The sequence below is a fragment of the Lampetra planeri genome, chromosome 19, assembly GCF_965212315.1.
Source record: "Lampetra planeri chromosome 19, kcLamPlan1.2.h2, whole genome shotgun sequence".
NCBI lineage: Eukaryota > Metazoa > Chordata > Hyperoartia > Petromyzontiformes > Petromyzontidae > Lampetra > Lampetra planeri.
Genome location: NC_136125.1, coordinates 8,048,442 through 8,069,136, shown reverse-complemented (window position 1 = coordinate 8,069,136; position 20,695 = coordinate 8,048,442). Strand labels below are relative to the sequence as shown.

The window sequence follows — 20,695 nt, the reverse complement described above, 5'->3', positions numbered from 1 at the left end:
TTGAGGAAAGAGTTGGGAGAGTGAGTGCACTGTAATACACACAAATAACAAATAAAACCTTGATAACTGACGAATTCATTGAATTTTGTTAATGTAAAAAAAAATCCATATGAATTATTCCTGATAACGGGTTTTATTTTTTTTAGCTATCATTTGTGGCCAGGTCACTTTTGAACAATACGTTCATATATTGATTTGAAGCTTTCGTGACTTCAGGAACCCATACGTTAATACCTCAGTGGGCTTGGTCTGGTTAGGACGGGGATGGTTTAATTTAATTTGTATGCGTTTGGGTGATTTGTTTACCTTTCCTGTGTGTACTTTGCACTCCCTATCGTATTTTTGTATTGTTCGTTGCTGTTAACGTTCTGACCCGCCCCGACTGAACATCTGTGGGAAAACAGCCTAATAGCCCATCGGATTCCTCCAGTATAAATACAATATTCTGACCAATTAATTAATTATTATTTGCTAAACCTTGCATCTCAAATTTGGATAACAATCACGCCCCGTATCTTCGCTCGCATCAATACGCCCCGCCCACTTCATACGAGGCCCCGCCCACTTCCCCGCGAGGCCCCGCCCACTTCCCACGAGGCCCCGCCCACTTCCCGTGAGGCCCCGCCTCGACGCGTGACGGGCCCGAGTGGCGTTTGGGGTTGGTGAGTAGGAGGGGTGTATGGAGGGGAGGGGTGGAGGGGGGAGTGGGGTGTATGGAGTGGAGAGGTGTAGGGAGGGGAGGGGTGGAGGGGGGAGTGGGGTGTATGGAGGGGTGGAGGGGGGAGTGGGGTGTATGGAGGGGAGGAGTGTAGGGAGGGGAGGGGTGGAGGGGGGAGTGGGGTGTATGGAGGGGTGGAGGGGGGAGTGGGGTGTATGGAGGGGAGGAGTGTAGGGAGGGGAGGGGTGGAGGGGGGAGTGGGGTGTATGGAGGGGAGGGGTGGAGGGGGCAGTGGAGTGCATGGAGGGGAGGAGTGTAGGGAGGGGAGGGGTGGAGGGGGCAGTGGGGTGTATGGAGGGGAGGGGTGGAGGGGGAATTGGGGTGTAGGGAGGGGAGGGGTGGAGCGGGGAGTGGGGTGCATGGAGGGGAGGGGTGGAGGGGGGAATGGGGTGTAGGGAGGAATGGGGTGTAGGGAGGGGAGGGATGAAGGGGGGAGTGGGGTGTGTGGAGGGGGAAGTGGGGTGTGTGGAGGGGGAAGTGGGGTGTGTGGAGAGGAGGGGTGGAGGGGGAAATGGGGTGTAGGGAGGGGAGGGATGAAGGGGGGAGTGGGGTGTGTGGAGGGGGAAGTGGGGTGTGTGGAGGGGAGGGGTGGAGGGGGAAATGGGGTGTAGGGAGGGGAGGGGTGTAGGGGGGTGTAAGGGGCGGGGCGGGGGGTCTCGTGGGTTTGGCTTTTAACATCCAAACAAGACGCCGGCGTTTCGTGCCCACCTCTCCACGGCGGTGATGCTTTGGGTAGTCACCCGCCTCTCTTTAGCGGTAGCAGCAGCAGCCGGACAGAATCGAGAGTGCTGTAGTTAGTCTAGGGGTGGGGAGTCATTACGTTGATGTTGGTAGGAGCAACATTGTTGTTGTGTTGTAGTTGGCTCGACTTCACCGCGGGTGCAACTTCTGGCAACCCGTCAACGTGGGAGCTGTGGCGTTGATGGTGGTGGGGATTTGCTGTCGTGTTCATTTCTTCTGCAGCTATTTGGTGGCGGGCGGGGTTAAACCTCCGTAGTATTGTAATCGGTAGTCCCGCTGTTATAGTTAGTAGTAGTTAGGGTGGTGGTGGCTTTAAGGAGGGCGGAGGAGGTAGGAAGCCGGCGTGGCCCTCGCTGCCATGTTGAATGCGCTGACACATGTAGCAGTAGCAGCAGCAGTAGGCTGTAGTTAGTAGCAGCAGCAGCAGCAGGCTGTAGTTAGTAGCAGTCCTTTACAACAAGAGCTATTAACAACCACATCGTTGTTGGCTCATCCTCACCCCCCTTGGTTTTCCTCGTCGGCGCAGTCGGCCCGTTCTTTTATTGCACCGCTGCTATTAATTTTACTTGGTGGGGTGGAAGCGGAAAGGGCGAGGGGGGCTTGGGGGTGGTGGTGGTGTCGGTGTTGGTGGTGGTGGCTGTGCAAACGGAACAAAGCGCGTGGCTGTGTGTGTAGGGAGAGAGACAGTCGTGTCGCTACTGTACCGCGGCGTGTGCGACACGGTACAGTACACAGCACGCAGCAGGGGGTGGTGGGGGGGTAGTTTGCAGCAGCAGCAGACAGCAGCAGCAGCAGTGATACAGACAGCAGTGATATAGACATCAGCATACAGACAACAGCAGTGTACAAACAGCAGCAGTGGTACAGACAGCACCGCCTGGCATCAGAGTGCACACGGAGGGAAGAGTCGGGGTGGTGGTCGGGGTGGTCGCGCTTTTTAAAAGGCTGTGGAGCGAGAGCCGGGAGGCGGTGTCGGCAGGTGGTGACCAGGGGGGCAGCGGGAGATTGGAAGAAGAAGCAGCAGCAGCAGCTACCAAGCAAGCTACAACAGCAGCTACAACAGCAGCTACAACAGCAGCAGCAATCAGCAGCAGCAGGCTGCAAAGCGGCGGTCGTCATTTACACAGCAGGCGACGGACGGGGCGAGTGAAAGAAGCTAACGAGGTGTTCGAGAAGAGAGGACGACTTGCGAGGCGACGAACACAGCAGTCGACCGGACTCGCCATTGGTGGTCTTACGAGAAAATAAGCAGAAGAAGGACGAACGGAGACAGCCGAGGAGCAAGCGACGACGACGGCGGATTGACTGCTGCTGCTGTTGTGGTCGGTAAGCGACACGAACAGCAAACACAACATCTGCAGGCGACAGCCAACAAAGCGACGGGTCCGTAGAGTAGTAAGAGGCGATTTGAAAGCTGTAGCCCGGAAGGCAAACGTGGATGTGATATAGCAAGCACAAGCAAGACACTTTGCAGGCTGCAACAACAACAACAATCGTAGTGCAACGTCGAACCTTACAGAGCTTCAGACGTCAAGGTACAAAGATAATCTAGGAGAAAAGTGTGGTGACTGAAAGCTACTAACTTAGTAAAAGCACAGCATTGATTGTCGTGAAACAGTCGTCAGCTGTCTAACATCTACCGGGTGGTCCTAGAGGGAGGGCTGCTGCGTGCCACGTGCTTTGAGAAGCAACCTTGAGTCTAGCGGGGTAGGTAAGTAGACGAATTAGTACTCCTAGGTTTTTTCGATAAAGTCACGTAGGTAAAAATAAGTAAATAATAGAAATAATAATAGGGAAACAAATTTGTAAATTGTATTATTTACTTCGGTAAAGCACGTAGGTAAAAATAAGTAAGTAATACAATAATAGAAATAATAATAGAAATAAAATTATATTATTATTTTTTTACTTCGGTAAAGCACGTAGGTAAAAAATAAGAAAATAATATAAATAATAAAATACTATTACTTCTATTTTTTTATTTACTTCGGTAAAGCCACGTAGGAAAAAAAATAAGTAAATAAAATAAATAATTGACATAAAATAATATTATTCTTTCTATTATTTTATTATTTGCTGATTTTTACCTACGTGACTTTACCGAAAAAGACCTAAGAGTATGAATCCTTGCAGTCACGAAAGCTTCAAATCTAGAGCGAATTAGTCCCGAGTTTATATCGGCTGCTGCTGTCGAGATAGGGGGGGGGGTGCCGGGCTGTGTGGGGCAGGTGGGGACATGCATTAGTGGGCGACTGGACAAGATGACACCACAGTAGGTAGGTAGGGCGAGAGCGATTTTTGTGGACTGACGGGTGGAGGTGGTGGGGTAGGTGGTAGACCGGCTCGAAGATGCACGTGGACGTAGAGACCAGGGGGGAGAGGGCAGGACAAAGAGTTGCACTCGTGTACAGGTGGGTAGGCACATCGGGGTGGGCATGAAGGTAAAAGAGGTATGGGGGGGAGAAGAGTTGAGAACAAACACGTGGACGTGTTAGGTGAATCATGCAGGTGAACAAACACGCGAGCAGAGAGGTACTACGGTACATACCTGTCAACCCATTATCAGTGCCCTACCTTATTAGAGACTAATTCAGACCTTATTGGTCATCCCGTGCCTTTTATAAATCTCAATGTTTTTCCTACAAAGTCCCATCACAAAGGAGAAATACAAACAAGTAGACAACCACCACTAGTACACTCACCACTAGTACGCTCACCAATAGTACACTCACCACTACACTCACCACTGCACTCACCACTACACTCACCACTGCACTCACCAATAGTACACTCACCAATAGTACACTCACCAATAGTACACTCACCACTAGTACACTCACCAATAGTACACTCACCACTAGTACACTCACCACTAGTACACTCACCACTAGTACACTCACCAATAGTACACTCACCACTACTACACTCACCACTACACTCACCACTACACTCACCACTGCACTCACCACTAGTACACTCACCAATAGTACACTCACCACTAGTACACTCACCACTACACTCACCACTACACTCACCACTGCACTCACCAATAGTACACTCACCAATAGTACACTCACCACTAGTACACTCACCAATAGTACACTCACCACTAGTACACTCACCACTACACTCACCACTACACTCACCACTGCACTCACCAATAGTACACTCACCAATAGTACACTCACCACTAGTACACTCACCAATAGTACACTCACCACTACACTCACCATTCCATACCTGTCAACCCCTCAATGCCCTACCTTATTAGAGACCAGTACAGACCTTATTGGTCACCCCGTGCCCTTATAAATCTCAACATTAATCCTACAAATCCCATCACAAGGGAGAAACACAAATAGACAAAAAAATTTGTTTGCCCTTATTGAAACGGCTTTATGCCATATGGACCTGAGAGGTATGCGGTGCAGGTTGGTGCATATAATAAAAAGTTGAACGATGTGAACAGGACGACGGACGGGAACTTCAGCTGGACTGAACGGGACTCCGCAGGCGGCGAGCCGCGGGTGGACACGCGAGGCCGTAGGGCGATGAACGGCTTCAGCACGGAGGAGGACAGCCGCGACGGGCCTTTGGGCCAGACATGTTGCCTCATCGACGACGGAGAGCGGTGCGGGCGACCGGCGGGCAACGCGAGCTTCAGCAAGAGGATCCAGAAGAGCATCTCGCAGAAGAAGCTCAAGCTGGACATTGACCGCAGCGTAAGTCTTGTACGTGCAAAGGCGGGCAGCGAGACAGAATATCTTGGGGCCTTTGTGTGCTTGTGTGTGTGTGCGCACGTGTGAGATTAATTCATTCAGTTGGTTCAATCAGTGCCATGGGTCGTGTGGGCCATAATATCTCGGCGAGTCAAATTCGTCAGCTATTGCACAAATCAGTCAAGCCATGAGACATGCCATATATCAGGCGTTTTCTAACTGAATCCTATCAACTATTCCACAAATCATTCAATCTATAATTAATTCAGTAATTGCATATAGCAGTCAATCTGTCGCGACATTATTTAATTAATTAGTCATTCCATAGTCCAGTTATTCCGTGAATTAAGCATTCCTTAAAATAATTGAGCCATTCAATAAACCACTCTGGTCATTTGCCTTACAATTTGTTGGTCAATAAATCAGGCCACCACTTATCGCAAGTCTCCCACTTAAACAGTAACAATCTCATTGGGTCCCTACCTTCAATAACAAATGTACAGAACATTCATCCTTTATTAAATCATTCTGTTCATCCTAAGTCCATAAGGGAATAATCCCTTCATAGGATGCGCAATGAATAGGTGGGAGCATTGTGAACACAAGGCTCTGCTGCAAGAGACATCTGGATGGAGAGCAAAAAGTAAAAACAAACAATTGGGATGGTGTAGAGGAATGAGCAATATATAAGGATGTATTAAACTTTTAAAATTCCTTGGAAAATATTGCAAGATTAGCTTACAATACGAGGATGTAAAATTGTACATCACGCTATAAAATTGACCAACTACTTTAAATTGTAAAATGATAGATGAAAAGTCTTATCAAAGATCCACAGTTATTCTGAGGTGCAAAAATAAATAAAAAAGCAGCTACATCATGGGACCTCCCTTGCCTTTTGATGCATTGTCTTTGTGCTGTTCACCTTTTGGCGTCCTCTGCTCTAACACCGTTTGAGACGAGGCTCAAAGAAAGCTTCCTCTGGTGTGAACCAATCAGTTTCAAGGACAATGCATTTATTATCAGAGTACGTTTTTTGTTAGCATTCTGACCACAAGCATTGTGGTTAATGCAGACAAAAAGGGGAAAAACCTATTATAAAAAATATTTGTTTAAAATATTTCTAAACTGAATAACGGCGTACTTTGATATAAAAAGCGGCATACTATAGTTTAATCACCGCATTCAATTCATTGACTATATGGTTAATCAAAAACAGTTGTGTTCAGGTGCAACGATTTTGCATATCTTTAAATAGAGACCTTAATCTGGATGTATTCCTCAACCCATCTGGGGTACTTCCGGACAAAGTATAAAGCTGAAATTTGGTACTTGGGTAGCTTTTAGGACCCAAAGAACAGGAAACATCTGAAAATCCGAGATTTTTCATTTTAAGGCCCTCAAATCTCGATTTTAAGTACCCCATAAACCACGAACTATTCTATCTTTTATTGTTTTGGAGATATTTCGGAATCAAGCAGGTTTTGAACGAAAAAATACGCATTTTATGATGTTCAAATCTTAATTATTCGAAAACGTTAAAAGATAGGATCTTCCCCTCAGTGTTAAGTTGGTTAATGTTTGTTCTTTCTAATAAAAAAGAACGGAATCTTTAAATTGAGAATTTTTCGGTTGGGGACGTCTTTAAACATAATAAGTTGCATCAAGTCGTCAACAATTTTTGTGTTTTTTGCGGAAAAATATTAATTTTTGGAGTAGTTGTGTCCGATCGTAGATCGAAATTGTAAACAATCATATCAGGTTAAGTATTTTATTTATTGAAAACGTTTGCCTGGGGAAGATAGGCTTTGTGAACTAGTAATGAATATGAAAACAAATCGGCATCCTTTTATTTAACTCATATGAGGGCCCACTAAGATTCATTATCACTTCAGCAGGGACGTATTGGGGGCACCTGTATCTTCATCGGGATAGTACCATTGTGTCGTTTAATGTTGAAAGTATTTTAGAGTATAGCCAAATGAACGTTCCGCTGGTTAACTGCTTTACTATCTGGTTAAATTATTGTGCATTTATGCTCACGGATTAAGGCCACCCCGTGCTGTGTATGTATAATTCATGGACCCCCCCCCCGCTTCACCAACCTACATTGACCAGTGTGGTGAAGTATGGTCGGTCAAACACCCCCCTCCATTACATGTTTGACATCGGGAGGCTTTCATCCAGCAGTGGATTAACAAAGGGCCGTTTATTATAAATTCAGTTTAAATCTGACAATGTTGTAGATCGTCTGCATTGCATTTCATTTGGCCTTTTGTATATGTGCTGTGTTTCCAGTATTGTAGCCGTGCGTGCCATTTTAAGTCCTTGTGGTATACTGCAGATGTTTTGTGTGCACAGGCTGTGTTGTGTATTGCAGGTTGGTCTTAATCTCTGTCGGTGCATTGCATGATAGCCGTGCATGGAATATTGCATGCACCGTCTGCTGCACTGTGTGCATACCGAATTCGCTTTTGACATCACCTTTTCTGTCGAACACGGCCTTGCTTCGGTCTCTGCTACGTTCTTGGTCCTCTCGGCAACTGCCTGTCAGCCGTGCAGTGCTCCGATTGTCTCACCGTACAGGTTACTGCACTTACAGCCAGAAAGAGAACACTCTCACTGTGTCTGCCCCGTCTCTTACACAATGGGGCCGCGTTGCAGCACAACAACTTGGCTGGTAGTCTACACTTCCCCCGCTAGTGTCGTGCAACCCAGGGGGGCTGCCATCGTTAGATGTTGCAGGGGTGGTGCAGTAATCACCGCTTGCGCCTCGGAACAGGAATTACCTGGGTTTAACTCCTGACTCGCACGGCGTATTTTTGTATGTTTTTCTCCTGTTCTGCATGGGTTTGTTCCGTGTTGTTCGGTTTCTTCCCATTAGCTAGAAACGTGCAACGTATGTACGGTGTGTTGAACTTCTTTCGCACCGTACGTGGTCAGTCATGTATTCCTGGGTGAATAAGTTATGATTATAATATAAATAATAACGCAAGCGTGATGTTTAATATCCTTGGTCGTTTGTGTCTTTGCAATATCTCCCTCACCACTTCTGTGCTCTCTGCTTTCACGCCACCCACATGAACCAGCATGGTGTGAAATATGGTCAGATAACACCCACGACCTAAATGGCATGGGGCCGGCCCTCATCCAGCAGTGGATTTTTTTGTTATCACTTGCCGAGCACAGGCCCAAAGGCAACCTCCCCCCCAAAATGCCAAGCAGCCAGCAACAAAACTGCACAGGTGAAGGTGTAACAGATAAGAGTTCATACTTTTATTCGATTGATCGAGGTTAAAGGAACTCGAAAAAAAGAGCTGATGTGGCAGCAATTGTCAAAAGGGCTTTTACAAGCACAACCAACCGCCCTGTGGTTGCGACTGGCTTGCCCGCTGGGTGGATTTGCACAGAAAGAAATGTCAGTCATCGTGTGGCGGTATTGTTGTTCAAGGCAAAGTGATATATCGTTTTAAAATATACTTTTTAGGGATTGAGATTCCGACAGAATTCGGAGTGCCTGGAGAAAGAAAAAAAATCATGCACGTTAGTGGAGAACGCTGGAAGCTTTTGGGAAAAAAACGATTTGACTTGCGAACTGGTATAGGCATCACCTCTTTGCCCAGGAGGTGGGAGTCTTGCACATCAGCAAGGTTCGTGCTTGAGCTGGCCATGCCTTTTGTACCATCCCCACCAACCCAGACATCGCAAGCCAGTGCTTCTTGGGATATTGTCTGTCATACAGTCAGACTTTATTTGTGGACTGCATTTAATTCTCCATCATTACTGCCGGATGAAGGCTTCCGTAAGCAACCATCGTCTCAATGCTGTGATAGAAAGACAAAGATCATCCACCCTATAGCCTTAACAGATGTTGTGGCAATTGCTGTTAGTGAGCAGCTATATACTCCACCTAGCACCTGCACACGAGTTTATTTCATCACTCCATCTCCTCGGATGTTGTTTCGTGTGTATCAGCTATTAAATGTGGGCTTTATTATTCTAGTGGTTTCTACAAATCCATTTGCTCTTCATAATAAGCTGATCAAACTGGACTGCTATTGTCAGGGCTATTGATAATAGGACTTTAGAGCGTACACATGTAGTTTTAGTCATCAAAATAATAACTGGTATCAAGCTAAGTATATACAGTAGAAAATATTCTGGCATTAACAGACTGCGATCGAGCTCCTTGCCGTAAAACATCGATGCTGTTGCCAATATAAAAGATTACCCATTTCACGTTGTGCTCCTAAAGCCCAGCCAATAAACAAAAATAGGGCACTTAGTTGACGCTGTTAGTGGTAATGGGAACCTTAGTTCCTGCATTAATCTCAGCTGCCTGTGCCCGTGTATTCTGCTGCCCGTCCAGCATCTATCTGCCCCCGTCCACCGATTTGTGCTTTGCCTAAAAATGCAACGGCTTGCGCGTCAAAGCTCAAATCATGTTCCATTACCGCTGCTTTGTGTACTGCGTTGAATGCCGGGGCCCCCGTTTGCAGTGGAACTCAACTCACTTTCTAACGAAAATGAAATCTGCAAAATGACGAGAAAATCCATCGTAACAGCATCAGCAACAACAAAAAGTTTTAACAAAGGGCAGGCGAACAAAAAAGAATACCCCGCACACCAGGCTACGCATTTTTTCTACTTTACAGCGAGCGAATGGCGCCACGAAGCACAATCGCCGGCTCTGTGTGTGAGTGTGCTCGCCAAAGGGTAGGAAGGGCCCATACCGGGGGATGGGGTGTGTGTAGTAGTAGTAGGCAGTTTCTTCTTTTTTTTTAGAAGAGGGCAGGCAAGGCAGGCAGGCCTCGCCACCAAAAAACTGTGGGCGGTTACATTCCTGCTGGGCCCACCATGGCAACCCGAGATCAAGTTCGCGTGCCTTCTTTTTACCCGAGTGCCTGAGCCTCAGCCATTGTGTACCCGACCGTGTCATGACCCTGCTGCTGATGCTGCAGAAGCACAGCCCAGTTGCAATGCGGTCAGGACAGAGTGTTGCGGTGGTGCACGTGTGTGTGTGTCCTGTAAACATCGCCGCTCGGGAGACAAAGGCGGCCGGGCGTGATGCTGGCCACCCACGTGTGTCATGCCGGCCTTCATAGATGCTATTGTACTCGCTAACAGCACTTGCCCCAACAGTCTGTTAAGGCTATGCGGGGGATCTTTGTCTTTGCACGCCTTTGCATGCAGGGCTGCCATGGTGCATGGCTTTAGTAGGTTTCCAGCTGTCGTGGAGCGGTTAGCGCGCTGTGCTACGAACCCGGCGACCAGAGTTCCATTCCTGCTCAGGGCCACCAACACCAGTGACGAGATTATCTGAACCGGTCCTGGGCCTCCCCTAGGTCGACTCAGCCTCAAGTGAGTACCTGGTGTGATGTGTAAACATCGCCACTAGGGAGACAAAGGCGGCCGGGCGTGGTGCTGGCCACCCACACCCTCGTGTGCCGTTCCGGGCTTCATAGGTGCTCGCCAACAGCACTTGCCCCAACAGTCTGTTAAGGCTATATGGCGGATCTTTGTCTTTGTACTGTACTCCCGTGCATTGCATGCAGAGCGTCCCATCGTGCATGTTTTTTTCATGTTTACAGATTTATTTTCGTTCTCCGGCTTTGCCAAACCGGATGGGTCACAGTCACTTCAGGACGTGTCATGTGAGGAGCGGTGGCGCAGCGGTTAGCGCCCTGCGCTACGAACCCGGCGACCCCTCCCGCTCCCCAGTCCGATTCCCACATCACGGCCAACATCGGTGATGAATATCTGAATCGGTTCTGGACCTCCCGTAGGTCGACTCAGACTTACATATGTGGAGTACCTGGTGTATTGTGTAAACATCAGCACTGGGGAGACAAAGACGGTCGGGCTTGGTGCTGGCCAACCACCCCCCCCCCCCCCCCCGAGTCCCTTGTTGGCCTTCATAGGTGCTCGCTAATAGCACTTGTCCCAACAGTCTGTCAATGCTATACGGTTGATCTTTGTATTTGTGTTGTGCCATGAGAGGTTGTTTTAAGAGCTCTCATTCCGACCGCTTGTGTGCTTCGTTAATGTCCGTGACCGGTTGCAGGAGCCGGGGAAGGTCGTCACTCATAGCTTCATGTCTCTTAAATATGCTCTTCTATCTTGCAGTGATGGTGGTTGTTGTATGCCAGAGATTAATGGCGTTCAGTCCCAGTCGTTCTTGCCCTGCCTGTTTTTGTTGTTGAGCGTTTGTGAAATTCCGTAACACATTTAGTCGATATCCAATTTGAACAATAACCCACCAATTATGTAATTGGAATATACGTAGCAATCATTGCCCTCTCCTGCGAAAACTTGGCAGGATGATGATGATGAAAAGAGTCACAAGCCTCAGTGAGACATTTATGCGTATGTATTTTGAACTTTATTTGTACCGCATGTAGCCAACGGTGTTAATCGTAGGTAACGAGCATGAATAATTATAATATAATTTTTCTACCAATGCTTTCAGGTGCTGAAACGTTACCAAAAACGGCAACCACATTCGGCAATGACGCACAATAACTCGCGAGCGATGAGTGCCCCCATAACCAATTCATTTCACATTCTTATATTTTTTCACCTTTTTTGCCTTGCTGGACAAGGTGCGGCACTTGTACATCTGCGACTTCCACAAGAACTTCATCCAGAGCGTGCGCAACAAGAGGAAGCGCAAAGGCAGTGATGACGAAGGAGGAGACTCGCCCGACCATGATCTGGAGTCACCCGAGGTGAGCAGAGGCGGTGATCCACGGCGGGGAGTGGTGTTGTAGTTGTGTTTAGTCACCAGGGCGGTAGGAAGTGAAAGAACTTGTTCCTGGGGGAGACCGGGGAGGATCGTATGGGAGGCAAGGTGGGGGCTTATACTTTCGTGCAGCACAGCTAATTTTTTACCATTTAATGTTACCAATGAGGATAGTGTAATCTTTTTATGTGGGGAAGCCTCCGTGATCGTTGACTCCCGTAATCAGAACTGCATTGTGATGTTTGGCCAGTACCTTATTTAAAGGAGTCTTTTGCTTCGTGCGGGAGGAAACCGGAGTACACAAAAAACCACGCACCTACTGGATAGGCTCGAGAGTACATTGTTTTACTGTCGCCTTGCAGCTCAAGCCTACAACACCTGGTATTCTCAGGCAGTCTTTCATCCAAGTGTTCGCGAGGCTTCAGAGTAACCAGCAAAAACTCGTGCATACCGAGGAGATAATGTTCCCAATTGGTGCGTACTGCCTTCTGGGCACTGTGCAACCCATCGGCTTTGGGAGTTTCCACCAATCTCTACACGAGTCACCAACCCTTGCCCTCCAAAGTGGCTAGAAAGCATTGTGCGCCACCAGTATAGACTTATAAAGGAATCGTTATCAGTGGTGCACAACCCGAATTTAAATAAAATAAAAACTCGCTGCCTCATAACAGAAACATACATTTTTCGATTTAAAGCTTTCGTGACTGCAGGGATTCATCTTCTTGGTTCTTTCGGTAAAGTTAGTATGTTATTATATTATTATGTAAAATTGTTATTATTTTATTATTTCCCTTCTACGTGACTTTACCGAAAGAACCAAGAAGAGAAACATACATAGCAGCAATACATTTTAGCTTGCTATGTTTTTTGCTCCTAAAATGTAGCATTAATCTCAATGGTGATGGATTTTGTGATTTTATTTACCCGTCTCTGCTGTGCTCTGCTTTTGTGGTTGGAGGGTAGACAGTGGGCATGTAACAATGCATCGAGTCGTCAATTAAAATTACATTATTACATTCACATTGCATGCATTGAATCACGTGTGAAAGAATACATTTACAATTAGTACAATGTAAAATGCCCAACATATATGGTAATTTAATATTTAGATTAATGGAGAAAAGACTAACGTACACACTAGCTAGATAAAGCAATGCACAACACAAACAAAATGGTGAAAATGAGCCAAAACGATTATTCGTTTCTTGAGTCATATGGCAACCATGAATTGTGACTAATCATCGTATTTTTGTCAAGAATAATCGTTACCATGCTGATGTAGCCGGTATGGGCTTAATGTAAATGAACCACAAGTATCTTCTTGGTTCTTTTGGTAAAGTCACGTAGAAGGGAAATAATAAAATTATAGAAATTAAACATAATAAAATACAATTCTCACGACGTTTCGGCCACAACGCAAGCAGCCGTCCTCGGGTGAAGAACAGGGCTGTTGGAAAGACAGCGTCTGAATCTCATTCGAAGGAACCAAGAAGATGAATCCCTGCAGTTACGAAAGCTTTAAATCGAAATTGAACCACAAGTATAATTGTGATTGGACCCACAGTCACGTGAGTGCACTGTAGGCTACGCCCACCAGTAGCGTAATCAATTCAGGGTACAGGGCACCTATTCAGATTCGGGTGGACACTACAGTACGGGGGTTGAGCAGTGGGGTGGTGTGAATTGGGGTTGATTGGTGTGCATCTGGTCATAATTACAGATGCACAAATGCTCCTCAGAAGAACACTTTGAAATAAAGAGTTGCAGTTACACAACCCTCTGGTGACCCTTGGTGATGGAGTCATCCGATTCTCAGGAGGGCAGAACACAACGCAGAGTATCCACTCATCACCTCTGAACTCATCAACTAATGTTGTTTTTACTTGTTAACCGGCCTGTCCCCTCGTAACGATCACGGAAGGAGAGGGATAGGGCGGACCGGTTACACTGAGTAGGCAGCTGACTTCATGAATCATTCTCCTTCATGTGGATTGTTTTTTTACATATATATAAACTAGCACTGCCTGTGCAATTGTGTGTGGGATCCATGACCGGGGTGGATGGTGGGTAAGGGAGGGAGGCGTGGTGTCAAAGCTACGCACGAGCCCAGCGCAGCGCTGTGGGATGCGGGTGGCGTCCACACGGTGATGTCACTCCCGCACAAACGCATTTGCGCATCAGCCAGGCAGACAGGAATCCAGGCAGGAGGCCAGCCAGAACTTTTTTCGAATGTATTATGAGCTTGTGATAGCATGATGTCACGGTTGCTGAACGCAGACCCTGAGGCCCAGTTTGCCAAGCATACGGCAACAAACGACATGATTAAAGTTGCAATTAATAAGAGTTAGAGTTAATGCAAAATAATATGGTGTTGCTGGGATCCTGGTTTTACTTCTTGTTTTTCACTGTGCTCTTAGTTTTTTTTTGTGGCTTTCACTTGGTTGTTTTTTTTTTCAAGATGCCTTCCTTCGAAGTGCCTCATTTTTTTTCATCTGATGGCACACTCTTTTGTGCCTTCCAACCAACTTTTTTTTCAGTTGTGGAGAGCACTGTGACAAATGCTAAGTTTGTTAGGGGGTGGGTATGCACAGCATTACTTGCATTCCGAGGGGTCCAAACCCCATCTCCCCATCCACCTCCTGCAATTTGATGAAATGTCACGTTTCAGAGTTGCAGTTGATTCCTCTTAAACATCATGCGCGTGAGGGGGCAAAAGGTATTTTATTTGAACCTATCTACGTGACTTTACCGAAAGACCCAAGAATATGCATTATTCTGTGTTTAATCAGTTGTTATATTGTAGTTGTGCTGTTGCAGTTTTCTGTAATGAGACAAGATTTCACTTGGAACGATTAGATACTGGCCACAAAAGTTGATTTTACAACTACTGAAGTTTGCTTCTTTATCAACTCTCCGGGCACAGCACGTGTGATGCAAATAAAACCGACAGTTTTAATTACCGGAAATGAAATACGCTGAATTAAGTTAACAAACCAAATTTTAATCCTGTTTTTTTACTTTGTTTAGTAATGGCATGATGTGAGCTCCTGAGCAATTGGTCAATCACGAGTGTGTACAGTCCTATTGATGGCATATTGAATGATGTGTGTGCCTCGTGTCTGTGCCAGGTGGATTTGTTTCAGCTTCAGGTGAACACTCTGAGGCGGTACAAGCGGCACTACAAACTGCAGACAAGGCCAGGCCTCAACAAGGCACAGCTGGCGGAGGTGAGGCACTACGCACGTTGAGTACACTGGAATCAGCATCAGCTTTTGGCACCCGCCGGACACACGGGATCCACAATAGACTACAGAGGAACCAGAAATTCCCCTATACAAACACGCACACACATGTAGCATGCACAAGAACCATCCGTTTTTCTACGCACTCGGCAAGTACGCAGAACTTGGCAACACATTACCCATCTATACACACACTGCTCATCACCTAGTACCTCTCTAAACACACTATTCATCACCCAGTACCCCTCTATACACACATACACTGCAGATCACCTTTTATGCCTCTATACAGTTATTGACTGTACAAGCTGAAGATGTATACACAATGATCCCCCATTTATCCATATGCAGTAGTATATAGCCACAGACTGCTGCTATGGTGTAATATCGAGGGCGCTGTTTAACTCTCCCCCACAGCAGCTGGAACAATGTGAATTCATTTTTTTAATCTCCCCACCTCTGCCCACCCAGCAGCATTAATGGGTTCACCACAATTAGTCGATAAGCAGGTCACGCGCGCTGGGATGATTAAGGTGTGTGTGTGTGTGTGGTGTTGACGCTTCCAAGACATCTGGCCAGCGTGGTAGAGAAGGGTCCTCGGGAGCTCCCTCTCCTGGGAAGCCCCTTTCTCCAGGAAATGGCATGAGCAAGAAATATCAGGGCTGGCACACCCCCCGTACCTTTTTGTGTAGAGACAAGTGCTGTAAACGGGCATCTCTTAACGTCCGGCGCTGCAAGCAAGATGGTTGACGAGGTCCACATCTTGCTTGGCCATTTTTGTCTCCCACCCCCCCATTCCTGATATTTTGCACCTTGCACCCAGGTTTTCGGTTGACCTATGTGAGGCCTATGACAGGTTCAGATGCTCATTCATTGCCTCGGGTGTTTTTCCTTGGATGAGGATCAAACCCAGGTCATCTCGGTTAAAGTGCAACACACAAACCAATGTGACACTGCTCCCCACATGCATACAACAACAGCAGCAGCAGCAGCTGCTGCATTTCGCAGTGATGTCACCACAGTGTTTGTGCTGGGCTAGGTGCAATGGCAAAGGTCCGCTGTATAGCTAACATACTTTTGGGGAAAGTAATCTTAGCAAGCGTATATCAAGGCCGGCAGGGCACATGAGGGTGTAGGTGGCCAGCACCACGCATGCCCGCCTATGTCTCCCTAGTGGCGATGTTTAAACACCGCACCAGGTTCTCATTTGAGGCTGAGGTTGACCTCGGGGAGCCTAGGACCAGTTCAGATAATCGTCACTGGTGTTGACCGTGAGCGAGAATCGAACTCCGATTGCTGTTTCCGTCGTGCAGTACGCTAACTGCTGCGCCACCGCTCCTCAGTATGCACTAGGTGCACTCGCACATCCACACTCGTGCAACAAAATTCATACCGGGCGCAACAACGCTGTCCGCATACACAGACTGCAACTACACGGCACCCATCTCGGCTAAAGCTGGGTGCAGCTTTAGCTGAGGGGGTGTGTGCAATGGAGTGTCGGGTCATGACCAGACAAGGCGGCGTGAATGGGGTCACTGCTTCCTAAAGGGGACACGATACACGTTTAGGGTTTTTACAGCCGTTTCGCACAATCTGAGCAGGATTCATAGTAACAGTTACCATAAGTTTTTTTTTCTAGCAGAGAGGGCAGAGTGCCTCCGTATTTCTGGCAAGCTGTCTCGTTCGCATAGAGAAACAAAAAAGGCACAATGGGGGAGATGCAGTGTCATACTGGGTGAGCGCTGTGCACAAGAGACACCACCTTAATTCTCATTCTGGAACAACGCCACGTAAACTGGGGTAATATGGCACCAGCTTCGTTGCAATCCGTTGCTGCGGGCGAGAAAATATCAATCGGCGTGCGGGCAACGGCGAGAGAGGATAAAAAGCAGTTTCAAAGGAGGCGTCGGTGTATTGTGAAGGAATTAGGTAATGGATGCACACGAGTGGCACACGGAGGATGGGCAGGGGCGGGTTAGCCAACGGATTTCAAGGGATTTGCAGGTTGCTGTGACAGATTCTGGCGGTTGCGGGAGGAAGCGGAGGCTGCGGCTTTACTCTCCCGTGCCCGTGATGGATGGAAGTGGGCAGTGCTGCTTGCGGACGCATACAATTGTGTGCGTGCGCGCCCACAAGCTCATTGTCATGCGTTATTAGGTCCTCCTTCGGCGAGTCGGGATCACCATTGGCGGGTATTCTCCATTTATTGTTGCGGCATGTGCACATGGGCGTACAATTTGCGGCTTTAAACATTATTGGCTGTGCCATTCTGCAGTCTTTGATGCGTAATCCAGTCGCGCTATTTTGTGTACCATTCCACCGGGGAATCAAAGGCTGGGAGAGGAGGACAGAAGTCCGTGTAAAATGCATTTTTATACAGTGTAGTAGTGTTTATTGTATGCAAAATCTTTCCCTCTTTGTTTAAAAAAAAATTACACGGCTTTGAATTGAGCGTGAGCCGCTCGGTGTTGATGAAGACAATACGTCATTTTTGCAAGCCGGTCTCGCCCGGTTTTCCAGACGTGGCCCGTCATCGTTCAAGCGAGCGGGGGACTTGATACGCATTAGCAACGTGCACACGTTGAGCGGTAATGAGATCGCACATCCGTGCTGAAGGGCAGACGGAGGCAGCCGGGCGGGGTTGGTCTTACCAGGGGACGGATAAATAGGCTACGTCTCTGCCTTATGCGGCAAAGAAAACGTGACGCCTTTTCCAGCAAAGGGTGGCGGTGATGTTTATGGCTCGAGCGTGCTGTTCAACAGATGGGATGTTGAAGATTAAAATAAAGACTCACAAGGCACCGAATTTAGCCGGGTGTAGTTGGTGTCACCGCGTGGCTGTAATCCATCGAATTGAAGGGGCTTTGGTAGATCTCAGAGAGAGAATGTGCGCATGTCACTCGTCTGCCCTGAAGAGTTTGCATGCAGAAGACAGCACAGCAAGTTGGTTGTTGACCTACCTGCGTAGCATTTTCAGTGTTCTCCTTCTTGCAGGCAGTCCTGGGTTTTATGTGAACACTTTGGTGTCATCCTGTCTGTTTAAAATACTGATATAAGAAATTGGCCAAACGTCTGCAGCAGAACCCTTCTGAAAAATAACACACTTTGTCATGAAACCGTGATGCTTTTCTGTTTTAAGAAAATAATAATTTTTACTTAACAATTATGTCACGATTCATATTATTGAGAGTTGGGCTTCACTACCGCTGCGTAAATGATCGAGTTGACGGCGCCGACTTGCGTTTGCTATGTTGCAGACAATCAGCCGCCACTTCCGGACCATACCCGTGAGCGAGAAGGACACGCTCACCTACTTCATTTATATGGTCAAGAACAACAAGAGCAAGCTGGACCAGAAGCCGGAAACGGTCACCGGATAGAGGTCAACCCCTCTCTCCGCCCCCATCGAAGGGTAGTCCCACCCGAACCCCGAATCCGCATCGCCCACACGCACGTACACTGAGCCTCGCGCACACGCCCGACCGACCGCACGGAAACACGCGGCCCTGTGTGTACTCTCCTTCCATTCCCTTACTTCACACCACGGGGGTCGCGAGTGCCACGAGTGCGGAGGTCACGCACGTGGGTTCCCGCTTGTTGCTCCGTGAACGTGGAGTCAACCTCCACCAATGCCACACGCATGGCGTTGGCAACGCCATTAAGTGTGGCCAGTGCTCGTACTGAGATCGCCAATTAATGGGGAGGTCATTTTTTTCTTGGAGGTTGGGGTGGGGGGCGATCAGGGACTTGGCTGAACATAGTGCATGTTGAGGCCATGTACAGAATCTCTCATGTGCCGAGTTTGCTGCTCCCATCGTATCCCATTGATCCGTCTTTTTTTGTGAACGTAAGACACCTTACGCCGTCAGCGGGTTGACGAAACGTGGTTGTTATTTTTGAAGTCTCTCCAATCTCTTGCACTCGGCGTGCAGTCGGCAAAGACGCTGAGGCACGAGGATGCCTTCGTTGCGATTGGCCCCGGCACGTTGTTGACTCGCCGGTCCGAGTTGAGCGCTTTCCTACTCGGCACTTGGCGCTTCTAGGCGTCCCTTCTGGCAATCTGGCACCAACGGTTGTCAGCGTTGGCCACATTCAGAGGTGCGAAAATAAATTAATGCCGACCCCCAGTGAAGGCCTTGGAAAAATGCATCCTGGCAGCAAACAAACGAATCCCCACAAAGTCTGCGTTTGGCTCCCAACAAAGTAAGATTGGGGAGCTTAACGTGTATTGTGCCGTAGGATTGATCGCATTTGCTCGTGAAGCTTGCCGATTGGCGAGTTCCGAAAAATGCATCTTTGCGTGAGAACTAGTCAAGACACTGACACGAGAGAACCTGCGTACACACGGGCTTAATGAGCAAACTCCTTTTTCCACCAATCACAAGGCATCTGACTGAGTAATGTCATACTCTTTTAACATTTTAAACATTTCCTGTTTTTTATGCCCGGTTTAAAAGGATGTGGCTTTTTTTCGGGCCTGTTAATGACCCCACCCCCCTCCCTGCTCTTTTGACCATTGGGGGGTGGTCATCTCATTTTAAAAGCTCGTTTATTTAGTCAAGTGGTAGAAATTCCATGTTCCAGCGGTGTGGTGGCATTTTATGGTGTATCTCGGCGTCACCGAAAATCTTCCACACCGTTTGTCGCGTGCGAAGGCTGAAGACAACACGCAACTGCCAGGATGCGTTTTGCTGTGTTTCTGGGTGCTATTGTTGGCGGACGGAAATAACAGGTGGGCGGTCCGAGCCGTACGTTTTTCTGTCCGTCCACCAAAAACACAAGCACTGGACATGAAGAGGTCGGCAGGTTTCGTGTGGTTTTTAACTACCAAACTGAAAGCCTTTACTGGATACAAATGTAATTGAAGTTTTGGGTTATAAAAAAAAAAAGCGACATGAATTTTTTTTACTTTTTTTTACGTGATGAAAGAGAAAATGTAATAAATTAATTTAGTAAGAAAAAGCAAGGTAAATAGGAAAAAAAAAACTTTCGCAGATGTAAAGTGTAAGTGCCGAGCTTTATATGAACGTTACGTGCATTTGACCCATATTTAATTTGCGGTTTGCGCCTTGACCGCTCGTTGGCCTGCATCACGTTTGCAGAGCCATCGAGAGTCGTCACTTAACCACAGATTTTTTTTTTTTACGTGTTCACCAAAGCTTTTATTGAAAAAAAATGACGTGTACATTTGCTTCCCAACTACAAAATAAAGACAAGTTTTAAATCGCTTTCATGTATGTATTTTTATTAAAGTAAAATGTCCAATAACATGGCTCGAGTAAGAAGAGTACGTGAGAGTAGATTACATGTTTTGAAATCAATAAAGTTATTTGAAGTTCGAAAGATGGATAAAAGCTGAGCTCTGGGAGGAATTGGAATAACAAAAAATAATCTGCAGTGAGGCAGCTGTGCACATTGCAGATGAGAGGAGTGAGTGATGTGCTTTGATTTGAATAAAACAAACAATGGGATGGCATCGGTGTGTACGTAGTTCAGACTGCACTTTGATTCTGGTGACCTGGGGTTGAATTTC

At 47.3% G+C, this 20,695-nt stretch overlaps 2 protein-coding genes across 5 annotated transcripts in view; both read left to right on the top strand.

Annotated features, from left to right (window-relative positions):
* PIR (pirin) overlaps positions 1-20,695 on the top strand; it is a 490,330-nt gene that overhangs the window by 372,280 nt on the left and 97,355 nt on the right. The gene's annotated exons all lie outside the window — the stretch shown is intronic.
* Positions 1,382-20,390, top strand: SAP30 (Sin3A associated protein 30). 4 transcript variants are annotated; one of them, XM_078602874.1, is made up of 5 exons: positions 1,382-2,781; positions 4,929-5,190; positions 11,781-11,906; positions 15,049-15,147; positions 18,420-20,390. In XM_078602874.1, the coding sequence occupies exons 2-5, from the start codon at positions 5,011-5,013 to the stop codon at positions 18,540-18,542; spliced, it is 528 nt and encodes a 175-aa protein (XP_078459000.1). In that variant the 5' UTR covers positions 1,382-2,781; positions 4,929-5,010; the 3' UTR covers positions 18,543-20,390. The 4 variants fall into 4 exon arrangements, with proteins under 4 accessions (XP_078459000.1, XP_078459002.1, XP_078459001.1 ...); XM_078602876.1 differs by having other exon boundaries at positions 1,382-2,785; positions 4,929-5,181; positions 11,814-11,906; XM_078602875.1 differs by having other exon boundaries at positions 1,382-2,785; positions 4,929-5,181.

Bases quoted from the DNA above. Each gene is read 5' to 3' on its own strand.
- SAP30 (XM_078602874.1), top strand. From the start codon at position 5,011: ATGAACGGCTTCAGCACGGAGGAGGACAGCCGCGACGGGCCTTTGGGC. The intron at 5,191-11,780 runs GTACGTGCAAAG...TTGCTGGACAAG, and splicing joins TTGACCGCAGCGTAAGTCTT to GTGCGGCACTTGTACATCTG. The intron at 15,148-18,419 runs GTGAGGCACTAC...GCTATGTTGCAG, and splicing joins ACAAGGCACAGCTGGCGGAG to ACAATCAGCCGCCACTTCCG.